The following is a 27,479-nucleotide window of genomic DNA, read 5'->3' on the forward strand; positions in this document are numbered from 1 at the left end:
AAGTGCCTTGCACAGATAGGCGCTTAATAAATATTTGTTGAATGAATGTGTGTGTGAGGTCAGGCCACGAACAGTTGGCAGAAGGTGGCACACCTCTGCCTGCTACCTGGGACTGAAAAAGGGGGCTAAACCCTGTCTCCACTTGCTTCTCCCCTGGCCTGTGACCCTGGCTGGTCTGAAACAGTTAATAATGTCCCAGTAGCCTTTGGCCCCTCTGAGGACAGCCACCTCCCAGGGTACTGGCCTGGTCTCTGCAGCCACATTTACTGGCTGCAGGCCACTCTCCAGAAGAGCTCCTGTCATGCGGAAGTAACTGACCCTTCTTCCTTGAGTCACACGGCCCATTGCCTCCACAGCTTGGGAAAGAGGTAGGGGTAGGGTTGAGTTTGAGTAGGACCAGGCTCTGAATCATGAAGTATAGGATGATCATGGAAGCTTCTATGAGGGGGTTCTTATGCTTGGGGTGATAAACCCCACCAAAGAGGGCAAGGAGTTCTTGGCTCCAGCAGAACAGACATTACTGGCTACAAAAGGGGCACCGGGCCCAGGTTTCCCTAGCCAAAAGCTGCTGGTGCCTCTAGCAGAGGAAGGATTGGGTATGAGGAGCAGCTGGGTGAGGCCAGGGGCTTCTCCACTGGAGGTCTTGTACAGAGGCCATGTGCAACAGGAGGAAGTCAGATGACCCAGATACTAAAAGTCTCTGCCTTGTAGCTCAGAGCAGACTTCTGCCCATTCCAGGCCTTAGGCCTGCGGCTGTGAAGAGGGAGGTAGACAGGAACCAAGCAGATAACTCTCTTTCTGGTCTCAGGAAGGAGGCCTGAGAAACTAGAAAATTCAGTTCCATTAACTTCACTAGCAGGTATTTATGTACCCAATGTGGAGTGGGTGAGGGTATATGTGGACTAATTCCTAAACACCATGGGGTTCCCAGAGCGGCCCAAGCTGCGGCTCCTCACTCTGGAGGTTTGCAGTGGCAGCTGTGTGAAGTCACCAGATACACGGTGGGCTGACACCAAGGCTTCTCTTTCATGCAGAGTGAAATGTAGAAAGATGAGGTCTGAGTCTAGCAGGGGGCTGCTGAAGGGACAGAGGGCTGTGTGAGGTCTCACTTCTCCCTGAGAGGGTGGAGCCCTGGATCGTGGTGGGGGAGGGGAGAGAGGAAGGAGAGCATCCGTGGGCCAGAGGTGTGAGCAAGTCCCTCTCTTGGCTGCTTCCATCTGGAAGTGTAGGTAAAGCCCATGGGAACACTTTATACCTGTGTCCCGGCCCATGTGGACACCAAGAGGAGCATTCGGTGCTGGTGAGGACACAAACCTCCTGTGACTTTAGGACTTGGCACCTCCTATCGTAATAGCTCTGAGACCAATGAGACTCTGGATGGAAAGAGAGCCCTGCCCTGCCCAACAAGTCAATGTCCTCATGGCTGGGGTAGGGGGACAGGCTCCAGTTTCTTAAGGCCCTGAACAAGGCCACAATGCAGACTGGCAAATCCCCAAGAGGGCAGAGACCCAGGCCTCTAAGAGGCTTTACCCAACTCTGCAGTGTCTTTCTCTTACTCCAAGCTTTCAGGCCACTGTGGGACCCTGACAAGCAGCTACATCAGGTTGTACATGGAAGAAAAGCTTAGGCATGTAGCATCATGTCCCTTTCTAGAAATAGAGACGCTCTGGCTTCCTCTGCCCTGTGAAGTCCCCAGCCATCACTGGAAAAGCCAATTCCTGGGTTGGCATGGACTGGCAGGTTTGCTCACACGGCCATAAGTCAAACACCTGCAGTCAGATGGCACCTTTCCCCAAGGCCTTGGGATGGGAAGTGAGAAGCTAACACAATGGTTCCCAGAGATCCGCCCCGCCCTCCTGAAACAGACTTCTACTGAATCTGAGGATCAAGACTCATGGCAAAGTGAGGGTAACAAGGGTGAGCGAGCCATGAGCCCCATGCTCAAATTAACCTTTGACTCAGTGACTTCCTTGCCAGCCAAGGGCCTGGTCTATCATCCTGTTCACAATTGGGCTTGTAAGGTTGGGTAAGAAAGAAGGCAACTATGAGACCAGCCCTTTGAGAAATCGTCTCCACATTGTGTTCCCCTTTGGCAAAGACCTTCAGTTAGTTTTGTGGTCAGCACTGGCTATTTCTATTAGACGTGCACAGAAGACACAGAAGAGACCCAGCAGGGCAAGGCCTCTAGGACTTGGTACTTGGGCAGCACTGCTCAAGGCCCTGTGACAATGTTAAGAAATGGGAAAGACGGGCTCTGTTTCCCCTTTGCCTGCTGTTAGCCTAACCATGAAAGTATCTCTTTATACAGAATACTTACAGATTCTAATATATATTTGTATTTCATTTTGTTATAGTATTTTTATATGTTAAAGTCAACCTCCAGTGTCTTTTGATTTTCAGATGCTATGTGGTTGTGACCTTTTGTTTGGGGTTTCCTGGAGTCTTGTTTGGGTCAACTCTTAGAAATTGGCTTAAAACAGTCCCTGCGGGAGCTGCGCCTGTCCTTTCCCCAGAAGTATTGTTTTAGAATATGTCAGTATTGTCCATTGTCTTCCATGTGAATATGACATTGATCCACTGACTTTCTGCCTGCCTGGTCTCTTTCTTCACCAAAATGAGTCTGCAGCTACCAGGGCAACAAGGCTCTGGGCTAGCACACTGGCTGGTCACCACGGGTGGAGGAAAGGGTGCGTGACAACCTGGGGAGCCTGCTTACTCCCATCTCCCATCAAGTGTTTACAGTGATGCTAATGTTTTGAGCATTTGTCTACAGTCACTCACACATTTTACCAGATTCTGAGGGGCTTGGAGCATCCAGGCAACAGATTAGAAAGTAGCATATATTCTCGGACATCCTAGAAGGCCAGTGGAGTAAGGAGGAAACAAACATCACACCAGAAACCCTTCTTTCGGGAGGGGAGATAAGGATATGAGCGGCTGCGAGGCTGGGTCCCCCGGACAGGTCCTCCAAGCTAAAAGGCCTTGCAAGTCCTCTGTTGATGCCAGGGCTATGAACTGACTTACCAGTGAGCACCGTGAAAGCGCAGAGGGATAATAACTTTGGTGCTGTCCCTACAGCGAGGGATTTGGAGAAGGAATAATAGAGAGCAGGGTAGAGAAGGGAAGTGAAACCAAGTGGGATGAAAGGCTAGCCTGTCTGGGAAGAATTAACCAAGAAGGCAGTGCTCCCTGGCTGAGCGTTTCTGTGACTTCTATTAAAGCGGGTACCAACAGCGGCAAACGGAAACTCACTGCCAGAGCATTTTTCCAGTCTATTTGTACCAGCTGGTTCTTATCATGGCTAAATTTGCTAGGTTAAAACAAAACAAACAACACCCACTCCCAAACAAACAAAACAACCAAACCCCACAAAACTAGAAACCCCAATATTTGAAATTAAACTTCTGTTTATAAACTTCCTTTTTTTTTTTTTAAATCCTGGGCTAATTAAACACATCTGTGGGTTGAAAATTTGCAACTTCTGTGTTAAAGCAAAACCAGGGGCTGATAGTCACTCCTTGTATCCACTGAGGCTAGCTGTGGGATGGACTGGTTCACACTGTGACTGAGTGTAGCCATGGGATGGACTGGTTCACACCGTGACTGAGTGTAGCTGTGGGACGGACTGGTTCACACCGTGACTGAGTGTAGCTGTGAGATGGACTGGTTCCATGACAACTGAGTGTAGCTGTGGGATGGACTGGTTCACACGGTGACTGAGTGTAGCTGTGGGATGGACTGGTTCATACTGTGACTGAGTGTAGCTGTGGGATGCATTGGTTTGGTGGTGATCTTGAATAGACCCACTTCCAGCAGAGACAAAAGGATCCAATGAAGCAGATCACAGCTGAAACCCTGGCAAAGGCAAAGTTTGTGTTCTGCCATATTCCAACAGGGTCACAGGACTGGACAGCACTGGCTGGCCTGTTCCCTCCCTGTCCTGTCACCTGGGATCCCACATTGTTTCCACTCTATTTTCTCCCCTGAAGTCAGTCATGATGGTTTAGGGTAGTGCATACAATGCTTCTTTATCCCCAGTCCCACGGTTTACACAGTCTGCTTCCAGCCATATACCAATGGGGCAGGAAGCTGTGCTGCATTCTGTTCTCTCTCCAGTGATTACACAAACACACTTTAATATCAAAGAAGTTTAATACGCTGCAATAAAATAAGCGCCCGGAAAAAGCTCACAGAATAGATGTCGATGTTAGAGTAATCCCTCCCACACGCTGTCCTCTAGCTCTACACCCCATTCCCCCAAAACCACCCAGGAAATCCTTCCACTTCAACGTCAGTGTGGGCCCCTTTATCAATAACAAGAACACAGTTATCTATGTGGTCCAACAGGAAAAGCAAAGCACAGAAGCACAAAAAGTCTACAAGATTTCAAATATTTAAGAGACTTGGTACATACTCAAAGTTAAAATAACTCCAACTTTTATAGCTATACATACTGTTTTAAAGCAACTTAATATATTTTTAAATTTCATATATACACTCTCAAAGGTTCTTCAGGTGAGGTATGTAAACATTGTCTAATGAAAAATTTTCAATGTTTCAAACCAACAAATTCACAGCATACATTGAATTTTCATCTGTTAAAGACACAGTATTTTCCTACACTCACTAACAGTGGAATCCGGGCCCAAGATGTGTGCGCTGCTCTGCCAGGTGGCACCTGCAGACTCTTCTCACTTCACTAGTTTGGAAGGTGCTGGGGTCAGGAAGGGCTCAACCATCCACAGGCCCCACTCTTGGGCATCTGGAGCACTGGCTAAGACTCACAAGACAGCAGAAAGGAGCACAACCAAACACCTACAAGATTGACCTCGGCAACAACACCAGGAGGGACCAGTAAAAACTTGAGGAATGGTGGAGACTCAGCTCCCTGAAACGGAGCTGGATCTGCAGCCCCTGCCCTAAACTCATTCTGAAGGGTTGTGGCCTAATAGAAGCAAAATCCAATGCACACCTGAGCTTCAGTTAAATTGCATGGGCCTCCTAGGACCCCCAGGCCCCTCAAAGGCATGGACACTAGCCTAAATTAGGGCACTGGGCTGTGCTTTTCATACAGGGTAGGGTTGAACGTCTTATGTTGTAATGCATATGAGAAACTAATGCCATGAGATCACAAAGATGACCAGCGTACACAGGCACTGGTCCCAGACCTTGGAGGAGCTCAATTTTGAAAACCACTTGTTCCCTGAGGGTAAACAGCAGGCTTACATTGAGATTAAGTGAGGCTAATGTGGGGATTTTCATTACAAAATACCAAAGACTTAGGAAAGCTCCAGCCAGAATTTCTATCTCACCTTCGTGTATCATCTACAAGACCCTCCCCTCCCCCCACCATAAGTAGTCACCTCCCCAAAAACACAATGCAGGGCAAGTTCTCTCCTCTACACGCTTTTGGGCGCAGCAGTGGAAAGTTTACCTTAATGCACCCACTTCAGTTTAAAAAACACTAGCGAATCCCAAACACCATCAGAAATATAAAAAAATTAAAAAAGAGAGACATATTCCAAAAGCCTAAAAAGCTACATCATTTTTAACAGTGGTTATCTGGGTGTGGATATCTGTTTCAGTAAGTTTAGGACGGTCACAAGGAAAGGCTGCTCAACAGAGTCGGACACACTAAGAGCCTAACTAGACTCTAGGGACCACGGACATCTCGAGCTGAGGCATAGAGGCAGAAGGCAGGACATAGGCTGGTTTCTAAAGGTAAGTCAGACAGAGCAGGGGAAATATAATAGGCCACATATGTTTCTCAGGTAAAAATTTCTTACATTTATTCTATGGCCAAATGAGCTTTGTCTCATCTGTTCTGCAAACTACAAGTTCCTGGGATTTCACTAACCTTTTGATTGGTGAGTCCACTTTTGATGTGTCTGGTCTGGGAGAGTCCCCACACACTGCTATAGTTTTGTGACATGGGAGCGTGCAGAAGAAACAGAAGCAACAATTCAAGTAAACCAGCCTCTTAGAAAAGGCAAGAGGCTTCGCAAGAGCTGTCCCCCAACCTGATCCTCTGAGACAACAGGACTGGTCAGCACCTGGGGTCATATTGCTATGGAAACACATCAGAAAGAACACCTGGAAATCTGCTCTGCAGACCCAGGCACTGACCAATTTACTGTACATCTGTATATATATATCTATATCTATATATAATATATAACACAACCAGATGAGAATGGGGCAGTTAAAGCTTGGATTGGATGGTCCATTATAGATGAAATGCCCCACACAGCTCTCAACCTGCTGGTTTCATTTCTTTCTCCATGAGTGAACTGTGTTACGAAAGAAGTTCACTGCTCAAAATATATTCTTCTACAATACAATGCAAACCAACATCACTCAGAATATGAGTCTGTATACAGCACGTGTAATAAATATTCTTAGAAAACTATTTACAGCATTACATCTTGTGAACATTTAGATGAGAAGAGAATCTACTTTCTGCAAAAGTTAAAAAAGTTTTGACTGTCTAGTTCAGTGCTAAATTCCCTGGCACCTAGCTACCCATTCACATTTCATCTCAAAATCAGACTTGCTTACAAAGAGCATCTTAGAAAAACATTCTCCAGCATTGCTATTCGAGGGCCTTCCTTGTTTAGAAAAGACAAAGGAAGGCTACAGGAAATACGCAAACTACAGTTCAAATGGATGACAGTAATCCTACATAACTGGTCTCCACGCACCCTAGAGTCCTGGAGCTGCAGGTCAATCCAGCCATCCTGGCACGGTGGCCTGGTGACAGACAGGGTGCCCGTGGATGAGGCACAGGGAAAAGGGCCATGCATAACCATGAAGCATTGGTTCCATGACGTCTAGGGTGCTCTAAATTGCAGACCAGGAGTCCTGAGAAGTAAAGCTGAATACATTTTAGAACCATGGATTACAGATGGGTGGGACAGGGCCACATCTGCAGATGCCTGATGGGAAAGGGTGAGGAGGAAAGCCAAGGTGTTCTCAAGTGTTGCCAATATGCAGAAGGTGATGTGTGCCTCCTACGGATGTGTGAAAGGGTGATTCTCATAAATTCTGACAGTCAGACTAGAAGCTCATACTGGCATTTGAACAGGAAAATATCACTATTTACACAGTCGTTTCTTCTCATTGCATAGGCATGAGGCTGCTTGCCATGGGACTACAACCAAGGTCAATTTCCTGCACAGGTCGTAGAAGTGAACAGCTGAACGTACTAATGGTGCATGTGTGAGTTGGGCTGTTGGGAGAAGCCCCGATGCTGGGCTGAGCAAAGTTACAGTCCTTCGAGTCCCACTCTGATCTGGAATGGAGCATTAGTGGGAGAAGCATTAAGGTTCCCAATCTATGTTGTGTCAACCCAAATACAGGAAGGGGTTCAAGGTTACAGCCTCCTGCCATTACTGTGATGTTTAGGGGGTTGATGGCTAAGCATGAGAGTTGGGAGAACAGACGGCAAGAAGTTTTTGGAAAGCCCTTTTGACAGTTAACTAATTTTGTTAAAATAAATACTTTGTATAGAAGCATTTGAACAGGAAAATATCACTATTTACACAGTAAAATAAATTCCACAATGGTGTGTATAAATATGTACTCTATATATTTGAAATCAGTCACTATTACAGTCTCCTAGAACAACTAAGAACGCAGAAGCCACTGGTGAAATTAATTACCCTAAGATACAGTGGCTCTAGCAATAATCCCTACCTGTGGTATAAATATACAAAATTATGCCAATCTTATTTGTATAGTATCTTTACCATAAATGCTTCCAAACACTACATACAGCTCTAACTACAACACAAGATGTACATCATGGTACCAACTGGAGTGGGAAAAAGGTGATCACTGAAGGGCATTCAGACACAGCCCACTAAACACTGTGAGAATCTAGCAATGAGAGAAATTCTTCTCATGCGGCATGTATGCATTCAGAGAAGCACTTGCGGGGGGTGTCCCAGAGAAGATGCCACCCAGAAGGAGGCCAGAGGCAGGAAGGAAAAGGAAAGGCAAGGTACCAAGAATGACTCCCCAGATGAGGAGCTGCTTCAGGCTTGACCAAGTTTCAGGCCCGACCAAGAGGGCCCTGAACTTGTCTTGCCTAAAGCTGCTGGTGCACGGACGAGGTGCCATTGGCACACTGGCCATGTCAAAAATGTGTGGCCTGGACTCAGGTTTCAAACACGCAAAGATCAGCCACTAGTATTCACAGATATCGACCAAACTTGAGAATGTAAACCTGCACATATCCTATATACAGAAGACAAATGAGGGCTCTGGGTGTGAAACTACCAGTTCCTATGCTTTCAGAGAGGCACTACTGTAGGCTCTAAGTCCACTGGAAATCAGCATGTGCCAACACTGCTGGTGGAATGTCTCCATCAGTCAAGTTCACTGTGATGCCTAACAAAGATGACTGCATGGTTTACAAGACTGTACTTTAAACTAGACCCTAATAGATACGGTGATTCTGCAACTTATCAGCGAGTATCTAATGAGCAGAGATGCTCTCCTTCTTCCTTACAAATACAATCAGGAGTGATGCGGCACAAAGCCAACCTTGTGCTGAGACAGACAAGCAAGATACCCAACGGACTACAGCAATGCTGGCCTATATGCACAAAGAAAACATGTGCCTAACTGCCCACACAATTTGATAATGACTTTTTGCAAAAATCAGTACACCAACCTAAAAGGCCAAGGAATAAGTTTTCTAGGTAGTGTGGACCACATACAGTTAGTTTTATTATCTCCGCTTGTCCAATTCAAAAAGTGTAAACCCATTCACTCAACCTCTGGGGTATTCTAATACCACAGGCACTTGGATGCTCTTTCAGGCAGGCAGTCTATGTTTTCAAGAGGCTTACAAACTGCACAGCCTGTTAAACAGGACAGGCCCACAGGGTGTGGAAGCTTCAGGGTCTCCTTCCTTGGCACACAAGTCTGTGCAGCTGCCTGTCTGCTAGAGGAAGAGCTGGGCCCAGAGCACTGAAAGACACCATCCTAAAGCTTGGGAAACGACAACTCCAGGAAGGAGGCAACGGTCTGAACTCCAAAGACAAAAGCATAATTACAGACAGCTTTTACATACTGCTCACCAGGTAGTCCCTTGCGTGCAGAAGAATGGGATGCTGCCAAGAAGCCGGCCCTACAATCCATCCCTTGTAGGTGAATCATTTTGAAAGCTGTCTCAAAACACTAGTTTCCTAGTTCTGCTGGTTTTAAGTTTTTAAAAGTCTTTCTTTGCAAAGGATTTGGGAGCAAGCCTAGGGAAAAAAGTACCTGCTGCATGGATATGAGGACTGCTTTGGGAATACATACAAAGATGTGACTTCATATTTCAAGCATTCTAGCATTTCAGTGGATACTGTCATAATAAAATACAAAACAACAGGGAAGAATTCAAAATAATTGGGCAAGGGTCATAGCTCAGTGGTAGAAGTCTGCCTAGCTTCTATCAGGGCCAGAGCACAATCTTCAGCACTGTCCACTAGTTAGGGACAAGGTCCCCATTTTTAAAATTTTTGACATGACATTCAGCTTCATTCTGGAATGCAGAATATAAACTTTTATTTGAGTTTCAGGGGAGGGGAGGACTAACACTCTGGAAGCTGACTGGATTTGATGTAAAGATAGAACCCAAAACTCCTTCTATAGCAGTTCAAAAACTACCATTTTATTGTTCACTTGCCTTTAATAAAATTATTTTGAAAGTGTGTGACTGAAAATAGATCAATGGTAATATACTGGCTGTCACCAGGCTTTTGTTTCTATGCTGGGAGCCTTTCCCACAGCTAACTGTGGCACTGAGATTCAGGACCAACAGAAGTGTTAGCAGCTAATCTCATCCGGACAGTCTTGGTGTATTTTAGCAAACACGTGAAGCTCTATGATTAGACACTACGGGAGGCAACATGGGATAGTCCACACAACTTAAGAACTCCAGAGGCAACTTGTTCAGGGGTTCTGGTCTCTAGACGGTGGTGGCTTCATTGTGGGGCTGGAGGGAGGGACTTAAAGGTAGACACACAGCTTGTTAAGAGTTGAGTTACTCTGAAACTGTCTCAGTGACATGCGTCTCTACAGCAGGAGCATACAGAAACGTGCTCAAGACAACTGAGATGGGGGGTGTGGGAGACAGAGGGTGTGAGGCAGAAGAGGAATGGGGTAAGATTTATTCCCAAAAGGGATTATTTTCTCAAGTAGGGGGTCAGCAGGCTTTTTCAAAGATACAAATAGTAAATATTCTAGGTTTTGTGGGCTTCCTGACCGCTTCTCAAATGTTTAATCTGCACCATGGACAACCAATAAGCAAATGGACATGGTTCTAAGTAAATAAAACTTTATTTATACATATGAGTTGCTGGCCCACAGTTTGCATGTCTATGACAGCTCAAGGGTAAGCTAAGAGGAGGTCTGCACTGGCTTGACCTGAGACCAAAGGGATGTTACCCAAACAGACTTCTGGGTAACTCAGTCTGTTTCTAGTATTATGACAAGCACAGACTTGCTGATGACAACACCACAGCATCTCCAGTTTGCATTACAGAGCATGGAGTCATTTCCTGTGGGACTCTTAGGTCTGCTAACCAATAGAAACGCTGCTCATAAATGAGTGACAGCTGTGCTCTCAGTCCAGCAGCCATCACAAGGCTGGAGACAGGCCAAATCCTGACTTACAGCGTCTGTCTTAAGGTGATCCTTGCTGATGAGTTACGTGCACAGGGGATGCAGAGGGTCCTTGGGGGAAATGGATGGCTCTTTTCTCTAAGCCACTACAGAATGATGAGGCACAAACCCCGCAGCTTGACTGTGGTTTAGATAGGACAGGATCAAGTCTTCAGTAAAGAACCCCACCAAACAACAACAAAATAAAAACAGCCAAACCCAGGGAATTCCAGGAACTAGCAACTGTGGGTCAATAGATTCAGGTAACATTCCTATGCTGGAAGCTACTAGAACAGAGAAAGCGCCTGGGCAAGATTCTGAACCCCAGCGAGACAGCAGGCCTGTCACCAAAGCAGGCTACACTTTAGGGAAGCCACACAGAGCTTCGCAGCTAGCTTCATGGACATCTTCCAGATCCTGAACAGAGGGAACACTAGTCCTCTGGCATCAACTTCGGCTCGAGCCTTAGACAGCCACTTTACAGAGCGTAGGGCCAGGAGCAGAACACCTTTCAGACTTAGGATCCAAACTGTGCAAGAGTGCATCACATATGGTGGGAAGTCATATTTGAAAATGGCTACAGGAAGGAAGGAGAACCAAGAGTGAGAGCCAAGCCCGGAGATACTGAAGGGACAATTTCCCAGCTATGGGTATAGAAAGGTTTAGAGCTACCATCAAGTTTTGATTTTTTTCTTCTTCTATTAACAAATTAACCAGATCAGCAAAAATGAGTTCAATAAACGTGAAACAAAACCCTTAAATGTCCTAATTTTGTAAAGTATGCATCTACATAAATGCAGTCACTACTGTTAAGAGTAAGCCGATTTTAAAGATGCCTACTGCACTGTTACATGGGTACGTAACAGACGCTTCCACACGGCTCCCGCAAATGCAGCCTACTATCTTGAAGTGAGCTTTTAAAAATGAAAACACACTGGGAAAGTAATGGAATGAATTATGAACTTGAAACTGGAAGTGTCCCACTGACTTATTTCTCACTCATCCCTCTAACGTAACCCAAGCCTTACAAGGACGTGGCCAGGGCGCCATATGTGCGGGCATCGACACACCTCACATTAGTAAGCCTGGCTGTTTAAGTCACTACAACAACAATATCCAGTGACAACTATAGAAAATGCTCTTTTAAGCCTTAAAACCATTTTTAAAATATTAAGTGAACCTACTCAAAACATATTAATGCTTCTGTGCAACTTAATGCTGAGGAAGAGTTTCGAGCACGCACTCAGCAGTCTCATGATAGGTAGCTTGTGAACGGTCAAGGTCAAAGATAATAATAAAAAGAATAATGGGGGTGGGGAAGGTAAGGGGAGTGAAGGAGGCAGTGAGGGAGGAAGTCCACGAACGTTCATGGGGCAGAGGTGACATTTAAAAAACATGAAAGCACAACTTTCATTATCTGTAAAATTCAACACAATTCTCAATTTCTCAAGAATCAAAGCTCCAGTCCTACCCAATTATCAGAAGTTTCCACTATCTGCAGCAAACCTTTAACAACAGCAAAATAGGTAGAAGGCCTGGTTTTTTAAATCATGATTTGCATATAAAAGAAGTCCATCTGGGTTGATCTAAAAAAATCTGAAAGAACCTAAGTAGGAACTTTTACTAAGAACAGGGCAGCAGCTATCCATGCAAGCCTGTGATGACAGAACATGTCAAAGCCGACTGAGGCTTTAGCAACCAGGTGGTTTGCTGACTGGCCCGAAGGAAAAGTCAAGTACACACTGTTATAATGGAGCAACGTCAGAGGCCCTGAGTAAAGCCAATGGGGCTGGTTTTGGCTCCACCCAGGAAAGGCAAACATCATCACTTTCAGTTATTGCAGTTCTCATTTCTGAGCCATGGGACAGAGTGGCATGCTATGGGGAGGATGGAACTATCAATCAGAATAGATACCTACTCCAGGCAAGGCTATTCATTCACATCAGGGAGTCCCAGCTGAATGTCACTCAGCGTGGATGGGGGTGTGGCTCCACGGAGATTCTGGGCAGCTTCTCTCAGCTGCCTGGTACCCTACTGCACTCCAAGTCGGCTGTGAAAGTGGTATTAGGGATGTGTATGGACTCTGCTTACAGATACACTGCGTGGGGAAGAGGGAAGTTTACTGTGAAACTAGTACCAGAAGACACTTGTGGCCAGCAACTACATGCAAATGCACCCAGATGCATATGCACAAGGCTAAGCTTTCCTATTGCTGAAAAGAACATTTTGACTTTCACTGCATAGGGAAGTACTCTGTGTAAGAAATGAGACAAAGAATAACTCATTCTAATGGTCAAATGACAGCTACAAGATGAAAATATACACAAAAAACTTGAACAAAAAAAAAAATGGAACGCAAACCTCACAGAGTAAGTAGTAGTACTACCATGCTTGCACGGCCCCAAACTGGAGGGTGACACAGTTAGTAGGAACACAGTTTAGGAGGGGGCGTTTCTAGCACAGCTTTTGTCCCATGGGCACACAAATTAGAGAACATGATCTGAAATAATTAAAATAAAAGGATGAAGGGGTGATAAACAATACTGAGTTTTCAGAAGGAAACAAATATTAATCTTTTATAATAATTATAAATCCCCTGCATTCTCCACATACCATAGAAATGATTTGGTTCAGCTTTCAAATATCACTCAAATAAAACCCAAACAAGACAGAGAGGGGAGTTGTGCTGCGGTCTGCAAGGTGCACCTGTCCAGGGGCGCACAGGCAGCTGCTGCCGGCTCCTCGCTTGCTCGCTCGCTCGCGCATGCACGGCAGTGGCCTCCTCAGTGACAGAGCAAGTGCTTGTGCGTCAAGTATAAAATACAAGCCTTTAGTCACATACATCAGCTTCTTAGATTTTGTCAAATTTTAAACAAAAAGGATAAATAAGGCACTGTACTTCTTAAAACAAAAACTGCTTGGTTCCAAGTTTAAAACCCAAGGAACAACCAGAATAGAATGTACAACTTCCCTTAGCCATGGAGAAGTTCCCTTCTCTAACTGAGATGCATTTTCTGCCATCTCAAACTGGTGTTCTCTGTAACATGAAAGGCTTAATAAGCTTATAAAAGCAGATTTTGTTAATGCAAAATAAAAGGCTCCTTCTATAGGTCAGTTCCTCTCTCAGCAGCCATCCAGCTATCACTTGGCATCTAACCGCCTCCGTTTGCCCTGGGAAGAGTCCAGTTTGGCCTTGAGCTTTCTCTTTCTCTGGGCAGCCCGGTTCTCTGGGCTTTTTGTCAAGGGTCTGGCTCGGCCACTACCACTGCTCAGCTTCCTGCTCCTCCTTCCGGCTTTTGGGGGTTTCGAAGAGGCTTCTCCTGTCCCCCTTTGTTTTGCAGGCTTTGTCAGCGAGTCAGAGGCTGCAGCAGGATGGCTAGACCTTTTGTTTGCATCCTCTCTCTCTTTCCTGGAAGGTGGGCAGCTCTTCCCAGGAGCCTTTTTACAGATCCTCACTTTATTCTCTTTCAAGGTCATCTTCCTGGACAGTTGGCCGACTCTGTCCTTTGCAGCTAGCTTCTTGGCAGAAAGGGCTCTGCTGGCTTTTGTTGCTGGCCCCTTGTCCTTATCATCCCGAGTGCCATAGCTGTCTGCTCTTTTGCGCTTGTTCTGACCTTCCACTTTAATCAAGGTTTCAGGCATCTGCTTCCCTCTTCTCCCCTTGCTTCCTTCAGCCCTTTTGGGGTTGACAGGAAAGCCATCTGCACCCACCTGGAGGGCCAGCTTGGGGGACATCAGCGGGTTGATGCACACGCTCTTTCGGCCCTGCTTAATTTCGGAAGCCCCACCAAGTGAGCTATCCAGGCGCTGGGCTCTGAGCTTTCCTCGAATATTGGAATACTTTCTAAGGATCCGGGTGCTGGCTGGAGTAGGCAAGTTGGTGGGAGGACGGCTATTTCTACCTTCCCTGACTTCCTCCGCACTGTCTTCACTGTTAGGGCCGAGGCTGATGTCACTGCCAGCCTCTGGTTCTACCCCGCCAGAATGCTCTCGTAGTTTAGCCCATAGCTTTTGTGTTTTCCAATTATTCCTAGCAGGAATGGCTCCAGGAAATTTCTTTAAGTGTTTTTTCAAGCGTTCTGCCTGTAGTGAACTAGGGTACAGGGTGGAAGGAGGGTACTTCTGAAGAGGGTGTTTAACAAGGGGTACGTCTCCTGGAAGACGAGTATTTAATTTCTTCACAATCACCAGAGACCGAGTTTCTGTTGTCTCTAAGAACCACTTACAAATATTAGACAGTTTAAAGTTCGTCATAAACAGCATCTGAACAGGAGAGAACTTCTGCACCTCCAATGAACCCCTACACTTCCGTGACCTCTTCTTGCTCTTCCAAATCTCCTTCAGCTTGTCGGACTTGCTCCTTGCTCTTGCTGTTGGCTGCGCTTCTTTCTCCAACTGGATCCAGCCCTTCTGAACTTTCAGGTACTGGGCGTTGAAGTTGGCGATCAGCTCCTGGTTCTCTTCCTCTGCACACCATCCCATGAACTTGGGCTGCTCCTCCACCACCGTGTCTGCATCATCCTCATCTAAGGACTCCACACTCTTGGAAGCTTCATTTTCCTTTGGTGCTGGGTTGACTTGTGTGACTTTCTTCTCAGAAGTCACTTTTGTAGTGTCCAAGGCATCCACACAATGATGGTTGTGTCTCAGGTTGTAGGTTGAAGACGGCAATCTCTTAGGCCGTGTTACCAATTTTGATGGCCCAGCAGAATCACCATTCTGACTGGCTGATATCCCAGCTAAGTTAGATGTAGCAAGACCAGCGTCATATTTAGAGCGGGTGTCCTCAGCATCTACCACACTCACAGAGGCTTCCACATCCTTTGTGGCAATGTGTCCCGGCTTCTCTTTTCCCTGCTCTGGGTCCCTTTTACAAGGAATGCTTTCTGAGGGCACACGTGTACCTCTCTCATCTAGTTTGGGCCAGAGACTGATTTCCAGATTCTCCCCAGGCAGTGGCTGGCTGACTGTGGTAGGGTCACTGCTTGGGGAAGTCTCCCCTTCTTCTCTTTTGACTTCCTTTGCTAGCAGGCTTTTAAGAGTCTGCCTTGTGATGACTCCCACTCCTTCACCCTCCTGCTTGATATCTTCATCCGAGGAACGTTCACTGACACTGGGGTTTTCAGTGTCCTCCAGATCTTCTCTATGGATGTCAATCACTGAGCCCTCAGGTGTTGCCCCACCAGAGTGCCCTTCTCTTTTAGAACGCTTTACAGTAGGATTTTTAGAAACCTTGATTTCAGGGCAAGCAGTGGATGAATCCAAACCCTGGCTTCCTGGGTACTTGTCAGCAGAGGATGACTCTACAAGCTGACTTCTTAGGCACCTATCAGAGGCCTCAGGGAGCTTTTTACCCTTTTTCTTCTTGTCCACATTCTCAGGTGAGTCAACATTTGCCTGACTTGGGTCATTTTCTGACGAGTATCTTACATCACTGTCAGGCATCTCCAGCTGTCCTGCTCCACTTGCTGCCTCAGCTCCCTCAGGCTCACTTGGGTTCTCATCACTGACAAAGTTGCTTTCCAGGGGGGGCATGGCGGCTTCTAGCAACAGTGTCTCCCCAGAGATGTCTTCAGTTTCAGCCTCGGTACTGATGCTTTGGTCATGCTCAGACAGTTCTAGACCTAGGGGAGGATCAAAATCCACAGTAGGACTTTCATTTTCTGAGCACAGAGAATGCTCTTCTCTGATGACTGTTTCAGGAGAAGACTGAGGTCTATAGAGCAGGTCTTCACTGTCTTCTCCAGAGATGAAGGGGGTGCTTCTGGTTGTGGGAGCCAGGTGGCACTCCTGGAGTGTATGTGTTTCCTCTGAACCCCAAAGAGAAGCTGATGGCTGATCTTGCTCAAGGAAAGATAGTACACTTGCTGTGGGAGGTGAGACCACAATGCTATCTTCTGGAACATCAGGCATATCCTCGTCAGGCAGTGGAGCAGGCAGAAGATGTGCTGGGCTATAGGTTGTGGTCTCTCCTGGCCTAGGGGAGCTGCTAAGATCCTGTTCATTCACAGTAAGGCAAACCTCTGGCTCCCGATGCTCTTTAGCTGATGACATGTCTTTGTCTCCTTCTTCAAGGGCAATGGTTCTTTCCTTCCTAGAATCATCTGGGGTATCTACCTCCAGAAGCTGCACACCTACTGTGGGAAGTTGCTCATCTACTGTGGGAAGCTGCACACCTACTGTGGGAAGTTGCTCACCTACTGTGGGAAGTTGCTCACTTACTGTGGGAAGTTGCTCACCTACTGTGGGAAGCTGCACACCTACTGTGGGAAGTTGCTCACCTACTGTAGGAAGCTGCTCACCTACTGTGGGAAGTTGCTCATCTACTGTGGGAAGTTGCTCATCTACTGTGGGAAGCTGCTCACCTACTGTGGGAAGCTGCTCACCTACTGTAGGAAGTTGCTCACCTACTGTGGGAAGTTGCTCACCTACTGTAGAAAGTTGCTCACCTACTGTGGGAAGTTTCTCACCTACTGTAGAAAGTTGCTCATCTACTGTGGGAAGCTGCTCACGTACTGTGGGAAGCTGCTCACCTACTATGGGAAGCTGTATATCTACTGTATGCTTTGAGGTGGAAATTGTAGGAGTCTGTTTGGGAGTCACCACTGCCTCTGGTACTATTGGTGAGCAGCTTCCCTTTTCTTGGGAACGTAAATTTCTGGCCAGTGTGCGAACAGTTGGCAGTTCACAACAATCACCATTAAAAAAGTATCCCCGGGTACTCTTTCGGGCTGTTTTACGAGAAGATAATATGGATCTTTGATTTTCAAAGTGGCATTCTGTTATTGGTTGACTGATGTAAACAACATCACACTGGTTGTCATAATCATTTATCCTCAAACCCGATGCCCTCTTACTCTTCCGAGCAGTCTTGATGGAGGCTGATATCATCTTGGTTCGTGAGTGACCATTGGATGCTCTGTGTACAGCTGGAGTGGAGCTGGGAGCTAGCCAATCACCTTTGGAATGATCAAAATGGCCCATGTCACTGGGGTATGTCTGGTAACCCACCTTGTTTCTACCCAGTGAATGAAGATGGTTCTCTTGCTTTGGCCTTTCATCTTGTTCATCTCCCTCTAAATCCTGGTGTAAGGATGTTTTTGAGCTGCACTGTAAAGCATTCTCTTTGTCTGCAGTACTAGATGAGTTTCCCATAAACCCTGAGTCCCAAGTCTCTTCTGATAAAGCTTTGAATGAGTTTCTTTGAGAAACACAGCTACCACTCTCTTCAGTATTCTCAGTTGTCTCTTCCACTGCAGTCAGACTTTCGACTGAGGCTGGGGCGTGGTCTTCAGTATCCTCACGGGGCTTCAAGCTGGTGTCTTGTTCCTGCCCAGTGGTTTGGCCCTCTAAGCTTTTGGGACTGTGGAGGGAGTTAAAAGAGGAAGAATCCAATGCAGTGAGACATCCCACTGTGGGACTGTCTGCTGATCCTCTGGAGTTAGGTCGAGCATCTGGAATTTCAGAGGACTCTTTCTGGACAATGGTCAAGGAAGTCTCTCTTCCGTCTACAGAGTCTGTCTCAGGAGATGGTTCCTTCACAGTTTCTTCAGTCACACTCAGAGAGCTAGGAGAACCCGATGAGTCTAAGAACAAACTCAGAGAAGCAGGAGACTTCCCATCAAGACACTCATCATCCTTTTCACTTTGTCTGCTGCTCAGCTGGGCACAACCCGCACTGCAAGTGGAGACATCCATCTCTGTGGAATCCAGAGGCTGCAGGTCCTCAGAACCTGGCTGAGATTCTGTGTATAGGTCACTCAGGACACGAATGAATTGCTTCTGATGATGCGTGCACAGTTTGACCATAAACTTCTCCAGCGGGGGCTTCGATGGATGGTTAGAATCTACTGCTGATGCCTCTGATGAATCCTCACTAGACAAACAAAGAAAAAGAAGAAATTAGTAAGTGCATTTCCAAGGACTGTTTCTATAATATGAACTGTATCAGACACTACTTATATTCTAAAGAGGGAGGGCATTCTGGCTAAAACTGTCATTTATATTCAAATCTATCATATACTTTAGTTCAATAAGAAAAACATAATTAGAATATAAAGCCAGTTCACCACAGTCTCAAAAATATCAGTATCTCTCACACTTTTTTTTTTTTTTTTTTTTGGTTCTAGAACATCAAAGAGAGCCTGGCACATGCTAGGAAGAGCTACACTCCAAACCTTCATACTTTTATACTTAAAAATCCAGAAATAATTAACTTAGAAGATATATTGAAAATAAAGTTTGGTCACATTTTTAACTTCACATAGTCAACACAGAGCAATAGCAATCTTTTCCACAAATCTGATCCAAAATGTGAACCTTGTCAAGTGCTAACATAGTGGCACAAGCGGAAAACCACACACCATGCAACTGTTAAATGCAAGATTACTGAAGACACTGTGTAAGATTCCTTTTAGGCTGTATGCATACACTGAGCCTGAACTACGAATAAATTCTGACATTAGGTTGGAGTCCCTCCTGAGATATCTCATTAAAAATATGCAAACATTCCAAAATCTGAAGAAAGTCAAATTCAAAACATGTCTGGTGCCAAGAATTTGGGTAAGGAATATTCAACCTGTACTTTTGCTGTAGGCCAAGGCAACCGTGTTAAAATAACCACTAGTTTAAGTCTATTAACACTGACAAATATTCAGAGACACGGCATTACAGAAATCATCTTACAAGAATTTTGAGAACTCAATGGCTTTAAAATGATTTCTCAGAAAGAACAGTTGGCTGGAGAATCACTAATAGTGATCCAGAACAGGACACAAACAGCAATAAGAATTTTTACATTTATAGGTATATTAGACAATGGAACAACAAGCAGGTTCTAATTTACAGCCTAAGTGAGGAGGCAGATGTGAAATAGAAACACCAATGGTGACTTACCAGCTTTGGCTGGTGTAAGGCAGAAGTACTAACATCACACTAGCCTACCACCTACTCCCCTAGCTCACCGGCAGTGAAGGCAGAAGTACTACCGTCACACTAGCCTACCACCGACTCCCCTAGACCATTGGCAGTGAACATTTCAGCTACGTAGCTGCTCTGCAGGAAAGCTGTCTACACAAGGAGAAGCATTTGCTTTCTGTGACACAAGGTCAAGGTGGTGGGAGAGGCCAATACTAGACTCAAGACAGGTCACAGGCCTTGACCATTGCCTGCAGAAATGATCAAGAAGTTTCACAGTTGGTTTATGCTTCTGGATGCTTAGCTTTTAGGGAGCCTACGTGAATGGACCCCAGAGTTTGATATAACTTCTCCCCTACACACTCTTTTCTGTCCCTCTGGCTTGTAGATCTTTAGGAGATTATTATTTGATGGTATATAAAACACAACAGAACATGGAGGGCAGCTGTATACATGTGTGCTGAACCATTGTTGATGCTGCCTTTTGACTTTCATCTCCTGGGCAGGAGATGCCTTTGTAAGAAGGCTTGCTGAAGACGGCCTGTCTTCCCACCTCCCACTGGAGTGTAGGGGATGTCAAGTGATATGTTCTTAGGGGTGTTTTAAGGCTCTGAATCTGATGTGTTTTTATTTGGATGCACAGGCAGGAGCCCATCAGTAGTGTCCTTGGAGCCAAGAGCCTGCACATTAAACCCAACCTTTGTCCAGCTATCATTAAATAGCTAACTTTACAACTATAGCCATAAAATCACTTTTGGCTGTGCCTCCAAATTACTACTTACTTTTCCCCTCTAAAATGTTTCTTAACTAAATCTAAATTTAGATAATTTTTAATCTTATGACTTGGCCATTTAATTTTTAGAGTTAATTATTTTTTAAATTTTATTTTATTGAGCTACACATTTTTCTCTGTGCTCCCTTCCCTACCTCTCCGCTCCCCTTCAACCCTCTCCCATGGTCCCCATGCTCCCGATTTATTCAGGAGATCTTATCTTTTTCTATTAGAGTTAATCTTAACTTCCTGATAATTATATTGCTTCATTTTTCATGTTTGACTTTCAAAAAATGGTGTCAGTCTGTTTAAAATGGTTAAGTTTTACCCTTGTTTGATGTTATTCAAGTAGTCCTGCATCTTAACAGAGCCCGAATACAGTACTCACACTAACGTTCCTAGGCAACCAGCAGTGAACCCAGAGCAGAGAAATTCTATCTTGCAGACAATTCCCTCATTCTAACTCTCAAAAACAAACAAACAAACAAAAACCCAAAACAAAAAACCATAGTATTTTGGTTCAGTGATTAATCTGTATCATATTATGTTCTTGACACCTGACTAAATATGAAAAATATAGTAGAGACGTTGCAATCATCTGCCTGACTTTATGTAATGTTGAAATCACATGTTATTTCTGATCAACAGGAGCCCTTCCTGTAATAGTTAAGTGAATTATTTATCAAGCAGAAATACTTAAATACTACCACCAAAGCACAGTGAAATCACAGGGATTGGGAAACAGGAGAGGGGTTGTAAAAGGCAAACATGACTTCCAACTCTCAGAATTAGTCCTGGGTTCATCTCCTTGGTGAGACATGGCCAGCGCGGCCTTGATCACATAGTCTTTCTACCTTTAGCTCAATGGCTAATTTAGAAGGGTGTGGTAAAAGGATAAGATAATACTCATAAAAACTGTAAAAGGCACAGTTTAAAAGCAATGAGTTGCTTCACAACCCTATCTTTAATGATTTACTCAATGGTGTTTTTCTAGATCAGAGGTTAGGCACAGCTGAACTCTCCTATCCAGTCAATATTGTAATACTTACATTCCTGTGGTTGATATAAATGGTGGGCAGTCAATGTCTATGCTAGTTTCCAGGAAAGGACAGATGAGAATGTGGCAGGGAGCTGAGAGCCAAGTATAAGGATCTAGATTCTGGGAGTAATAGGTTTAGGCTCTCCCCAGCAGCTAGCTCTTGACCACCTAAAGACTGCTAGGTAAGCAAATCACCACCAAGATATATATATCAAGACCGACACTAACTACATGGGCGCTAATGTTAGACACAGAAAAGGTTAGTCTGAGAACATGAAGAGCAAGAAGGCTTTAAGCAGAGTCAACTCTGGCTTGCGTCTTTGAAGAAAACATAAACGTGTATCCACAGTCCCCTACCAAGGTGTACAAGTGGCATTTACTAGGCGGTAAACTGAAAGGATGCTTCCCATGTCCTCCCAGGGTGTGGTGAATCTGCTGAAAGGTTCAGGCTGGGGGGGGGGGGAATAGAAGGATGTAAGTTATCTGATAGGAGAAACGGGAAAGGGGACCCTTAAGGGAGGGAGGGAAATATCAAAGGAGGAGGGTAAAATAAGGATGTCAGAAAAAAGTCTCAAAAGAGTTTAACTATTTACCTTTAAAAAACTATAATACATATAATTTTGTATAATTTTTAAACATATATGGTTTTAATGAACTTTTCTCATCTGGGTTGATGATGCTTCTTCCAACAGCCAAAGATCACCTAACAAAAGCCAATACCAGACATGAGAAGTTCCTTTTTTGAGTTGTTGGCCAGGGCTGTCCAAGAGATTTCCAAACATACAATCGCCATTGGTTTGTCCCCAAAGAAAGCTCTTACTGCTGAAGATACCACGGACTTGAGGAATGGCCCAGAAACCCCTAAGCTGTGACCGACCTGAATGCTTTGATGGCACATTTGTCCTTAACTTCTCATATCTAGAAATTTTGCATGTCTAAACATCCATCCATCCATCCATCCATCCATCCATCCATCCATCCATCCCTCCCTCTCTCCCTCCTTCCCTCCCTCCATCCACAGAACTGGCTAGAAGTAAACCAGCTACAAGTAAAAAAGTAGAGCTGGGGAGCCAGCTCGGTCAGTGAAGTTCTTGCCATGCAAAGTCTAAGAACCTGAGCTTGTTCCCTAGCTTGCACATAAAGAATGGGGGCAAGGAAGTGTGCACCTAGTGGCAAGTTCTTATAATCTCAGCCTGGGGAAAAAAAAAAAAAAGGAGGATCTGTGGGGCCAACTGACCAAACAGTCTAGTCTAGCAACCTCTTTGGGGTTGCATATCAGATACTTACACTGTGATACATAACAGGAGCATTACGGTAATGAAGTAGCAAAGAAATAATTGTATGGTTGGGGAATCACTGTACTAAAGGGCTGCAGTATTAGGAAGGTTGAGAACCAATGCTCTAGTTTGAATTGGTGAGCTCTAGGTTTAGTGAGACTGAGTTCAACAAAATAAGGTGAGGATCACTAGAGAATACCCAATACAGAATTCTGGCCGCTACATGCAATACACACACAACACACACCAGCTAAAGCTGCTCATCTTGGTTTTTAAACTTTCTGATTTTTAACCAGTCAGTCTGACTTATTACATTATAGTAAAATACAACTACATAGAAGATTCAAGGTTACAATTTTTTTTTCTTGTTTGTTTTTTGTTTTTCAAAGCAGGGTTTCTCTGTGCAACAGTTTTGGCTGTCCTGGAACTCGCTTTGTAGACCAGGCTGGCCTCAAACTCACAGAGATCCACACCTGCCTCTGCCTCCTGAGTGCTGGGATTAAAGGCCTGTGCCACTACAGCCTGGTTTCAATGTTACTAACGCTTTAGGTCTCTCAGCAAATGGTGAGCAGTGAGAGGTGTGAGCTAGAGAAGGAGCAGAGCGCAAGAGCCAACCGCTTTCCAGCAGTGTGATGGGCTGAGAAAGTAGACATTTCCAACAAACTTCATGAGTCTTGCCCGCCAAACTCACATTTGCTTGTAACTCAATCACCCCAGTCAAGATCAAACGTACTACAGTTGATGCTCGTTAGACAAAGGGAAATTTAAAGGATGTAAGAGATGAGATTTGGAATCAATGGCATTAACTTAAAACAACAGTTCCTGAAGTTACACCACTCAGTGATGGAACTGAACACTAATTTGGTAGATTACAAACTCAGTGTCAGAACAAGAACTCCTAGGAAATGCTGAAGTCGACTTCAGGAAATAAACCAGTTTCCATTTCAGGCAGAGACGTGACCTCCGGATGTGAGCTGAGAAGTCATGTATCCTGAGCCCTACAGAGTTGGAAGTCTGGATGGTAAGGTCACTCACATGAGAGCACAGAACAGCCAGAGACTACATTATTTATTACTTTTTCTTTCTTCTTCTCAAGTGAAAATTAAATCTATGTTGTTCTTAGGGAAACTGCTCTTTAATTCCCAGTTTAAATCACCAGGACAAAACTACCACCCCTTAAACAAAATATAGACAGGAAGGGCTCCTTCTCCAAAGAAAGAACTAATTTTGTAATGCTCCATGTTTAAGAATGGTAAAGAGACAAGTAACTGCTGAAAGATTTGGCACAGCCCAAGCGCTAAAGAAGCCATCATTAGACACATCCCCAGGAATGGATATGTATCTCCTTTGTCATAATCATCGTATCTCAGGGTAGTGCAGGCGGAGCGATATCCATCTAAAAGAGCTACGAGAGGAGGCAACAGAAACAAAACTAAAGGACGTCATACTTCATGAAAAGCTCAACAACACAACTGTCTCCTCTTAAGAAATAAACTGCTGTACTTCTGACAGATAATCTCAATTTTTTTGGGTGAGAGAAAGGGGGAACCTTCAGATGATATACGGACCAAACAACTCTGCGATGTCCTGACCTCCCGTCTCTTAACTTTCTCATGTTCCCTTGAGGTTCTTAAGTTTCCGCTCTTGAAATTTTAGATTTTAGAACTACACACATCTGTGGTATATCCTAAAGTTTGAGGCCTTTGATGGCATATAGCAAATTACTTAAAATGAACACAATAAAAATTATTCCTAAGTAATTATCTAAAGATGCCTAAAATTTAGTATTCTCAACTGTTTGCTTCATAGATATGGGAAAAAGGAAATGTGTGTGTGTATAAAATTGAAATACAGGGATAAACAAAGTATTTCAGTTTCTTTTTAAAAGAGTTTATGTGTATGGATGTTTTACCTGCATGTATGTTTGTATACCAAGTGCATGCCTGGTGCCCACAGAGACCAGAAGAGGGTGTTGGACCCCTGGGACTGAACTTAAAGGAGATAGTGAGCTGTCGAGTAGGTGCTAGAAATTGAACCCAGATCCCCTAGGAGAGCAGTCAGTATTCTTAACTGCCACCATTGCTTTGAGCTCACATTTTAGTTTCTTAGGAGATGGGGTCTTGCTATGTTGCCTGTGTTGGTCTAGAACTCAAGCAATCCCACCTCAGTCTGAGAAGCTGCACGCGGCCCAAGTGTCTTACATCTACTTTTCCTTCTCTGAGGTGTTGTCATTATTAGCCTTTTAAAGCTATCCTGTACCAGACTCTATTTAGAAACACCCAAAGCCACTGCTGAGATACGGTTGAAGGTGTGGAAGGTGTTATGGTGTAAGGGTGGACTTAGATTCACATTGGCTTTACATAGGAACACTAAAAGACAAAAACGTAACTAAATGTATATACTCCCATGTAGACATAAAGCTGATGAGGCTCTATTAAATATTTATCCCTATTGCTATCACTTCCCTTGCTTCCAATACACTACTGAGTTCAGTTATATAGGTTGCTTTTCTTGGAAGCTCGTTGCCATCAGTTTACTTTAGATGCTGCTATTATTTACACTTGTTCTTTCCAAAGCCCAAACCAAAGTCTTGTCTCGTGGTTTATCTATGACTCTTCTGCCAACTTCCCATTGCTTCACACTCCACCCTTCGGCACATTTCCCTGTGTGCAGCAAACGCAGCTCTTATCCCAATGTCTCCACCTTTTATTAAAATGCCTAACATTTTAATAAAAGATTAGTTTATGTGTACTTGCTTGCAAATATGTATGTGCACCATATTTATTGTGCTTAGTGCCTTCAAGGGCCAGAAGAGGGCATTAGATCCTGAATCTAGAGGTACAAACATTGCTGAGCTGCTGTGTGGGTGGTGAGAATTGAACCCTGGTCCTCTGGAAGAACAACCAGTGCTCTTAACTGACGAGTCATCTTTCTGGGTCTCTATATACTTTTAAAACTGTATCTTTGGGGCTGGAGAGATGGTTCAGCAGTTATGAGCACTGGCTGCTCTTCCAGAGGCCCTTAGTTTAGTTCCTAGTAAACACAATGTGGCTTACAACCATCCATAATGAGACCTGGTGCTCTCTTCTGGCCTGTGGGCAGACATGCAGGCAGAATACGGATGGATAGATAGATAGATAGATAGATAGATAGATAGATAGATAGATAGATAGATAGATAGATAGATAATGAAGTCTGCTTGCTTTTTTCTTCTACTTTGACAATGGTTCTATTTTGATTTAGATTGCTGTTGTTTTAAGAAACAAGGAATGACTGGTTTAATTTTCCCAAAACAGGATCACAAAATACAGACTGGCACTTTTTCACTCATAGTCCTCAACTGGGGTGAAAACAAGATTGACCAGGCCTCAGTCTAACATAAACATGTCTGCCTCATTTTCAAAGTTCTGGCGGCCTTCTCAACACAGAACAATCTGATTTCCTCCTACTTTCATAGTAAATTATGACACCTCCAAGTAATTCACTTCTGCTTTAATTTATTGGGCACTTGCATGTGCCCAGTAGGAGTCTGCCTTAGTGCTATTTTACATGCAGGGTCTAATTTAGTTCCATAGCAACTGGACATGACAGGTACTACAACCCCTTTTTACAAAGGGCAAAAACAGGTTTGGTAACTTGTTAAAACTGTATAGCAATAGAAGGCTAGGACTTTAAAACTTTAAAATTCTGTTTGCCAGACTTGGATACCTCCTCTTTTCCTACCTATTCAGGCTTATTGAGACTTTAAAAGGCTTCAATTTATGGTTTTTGCTCTGCATCCAAGTCCCAAGCTTTTAATAACTGGTATTATTCACTTCCTTGACATGTTTACTAGAATCAAACTGATACTGAAATTTAATTAGTTGAGCTGAATCTAATGGTAAAATTCCTCATTCTCATTTTAGATTGTGTGAATCATGCTACAGTAGTATGGACAAAACTAAATCCCTTAAACTCCCCAACATTCATGTTTTCACCTCAGGAAAGTACCAAGAATGGAATGGTACCAAGAGTCACATTAGTCAGCAAGCTAACCAAGTCCCTTGTGACTGTACAATAAGAATGTACTTAACTATGCACTTGAAAAATAGCTAAGAGAAGGCTGGAGAGATGGCTGAACAGTTAAGAGCACTGGCTGCTTTTCCAGAGGACCTGAGTTCAATTCCCAGCACCTGCTCTGCAGCTCTTAACTACCTGTTACTCCAGTTCCAGGGAGTTCCAGTTCGGACACCCTCACACGGATACACTTGCAGTCAAAACACCAATGCACAGGTGGGGCGGGGGAGGGAGAGGAACTGTGTAAGAGGCCTCATGTTCCAGCACCTACACAACAGCTTACAACCCTCTCTTCATTCATTTCAGATGGGATGCCCTCTTCCGGCCTCCTCAGCAGGCAAGTGGTGCCCAGACACACATGCTGACAAAACACCCATACACATAAATAAAAGGGGCTAAAATGACAAATTTCACACATTTTCAGAAGGTCTTATCATGTATCCCCCAACTAGCTTTGAACTCATGATCCTCCTGCCTCCTAAATACTGGAGTTAAGGGCTATGCTACTACACCTGGCTTAAATATTTTAACAATTAAGAGGGGGAGGAGGCCTGGGCTCCTGCAAGACACTTTGAAAATAGAGAATACGCTCAAGTTTCACATGTATAGATTATCACAGTGTTATGGAATAGAACCCAGTTCTGTATTTCTTAAAAGAACTAAAAACTTTAACTAAAACTAAATATACCTATGACTCCCAGGCCTATGTTATGTCTAAATACTTAAGGTGGAATTAGGCTACACCCAACAGAGAAACTGAAAC

At 44.4% G+C, this 27,479-nt stretch overlaps 1 protein-coding gene across 14 annotated transcripts in view; it reads right to left on the reverse strand.

Moving 5' to 3' along the window:
* Nucleotides 1–4,133: 4,133 nt before the first annotated feature.
* The window catches only part of Lcor (ligand dependent nuclear receptor corepressor), a 108,187-nt gene continuing 84,841 nt past the window's right edge, over nt 4,134–27,479 (reverse strand). For 8 of the 14 annotated variants that reach the window (XM_050146933.1, XM_050146925.1, XM_050146916.1 and 5 more), the window contains one exon: nt 4,134–18,532. In XM_050146933.1, the coding sequence (XP_050002890.1) occupies nt 13,798–18,532 (4,735 nt within the window). In that variant the 3' untranslated portion in view covers nt 4,134–13,797. The remainder of the gene's footprint in view (nt 18,533–27,479) is intronic. The other 6 variants (XM_050146907.1, XM_050146882.1, XM_050146902.1 and 3 more) reach the window with 6 other exon arrangements.

Source organism: Alexandromys fortis, unplaced genomic scaffold (assembly GCF_014885135.2).
Source record: "Alexandromys fortis isolate MF-2015 unplaced genomic scaffold, M_Fortis_MF-2015_v1.1 scaffold_16, whole genome shotgun sequence".
In the NCBI taxonomy this organism is placed as follows: domain Eukaryota; kingdom Metazoa; phylum Chordata; class Mammalia; order Rodentia; family Cricetidae; genus Alexandromys; species Alexandromys fortis.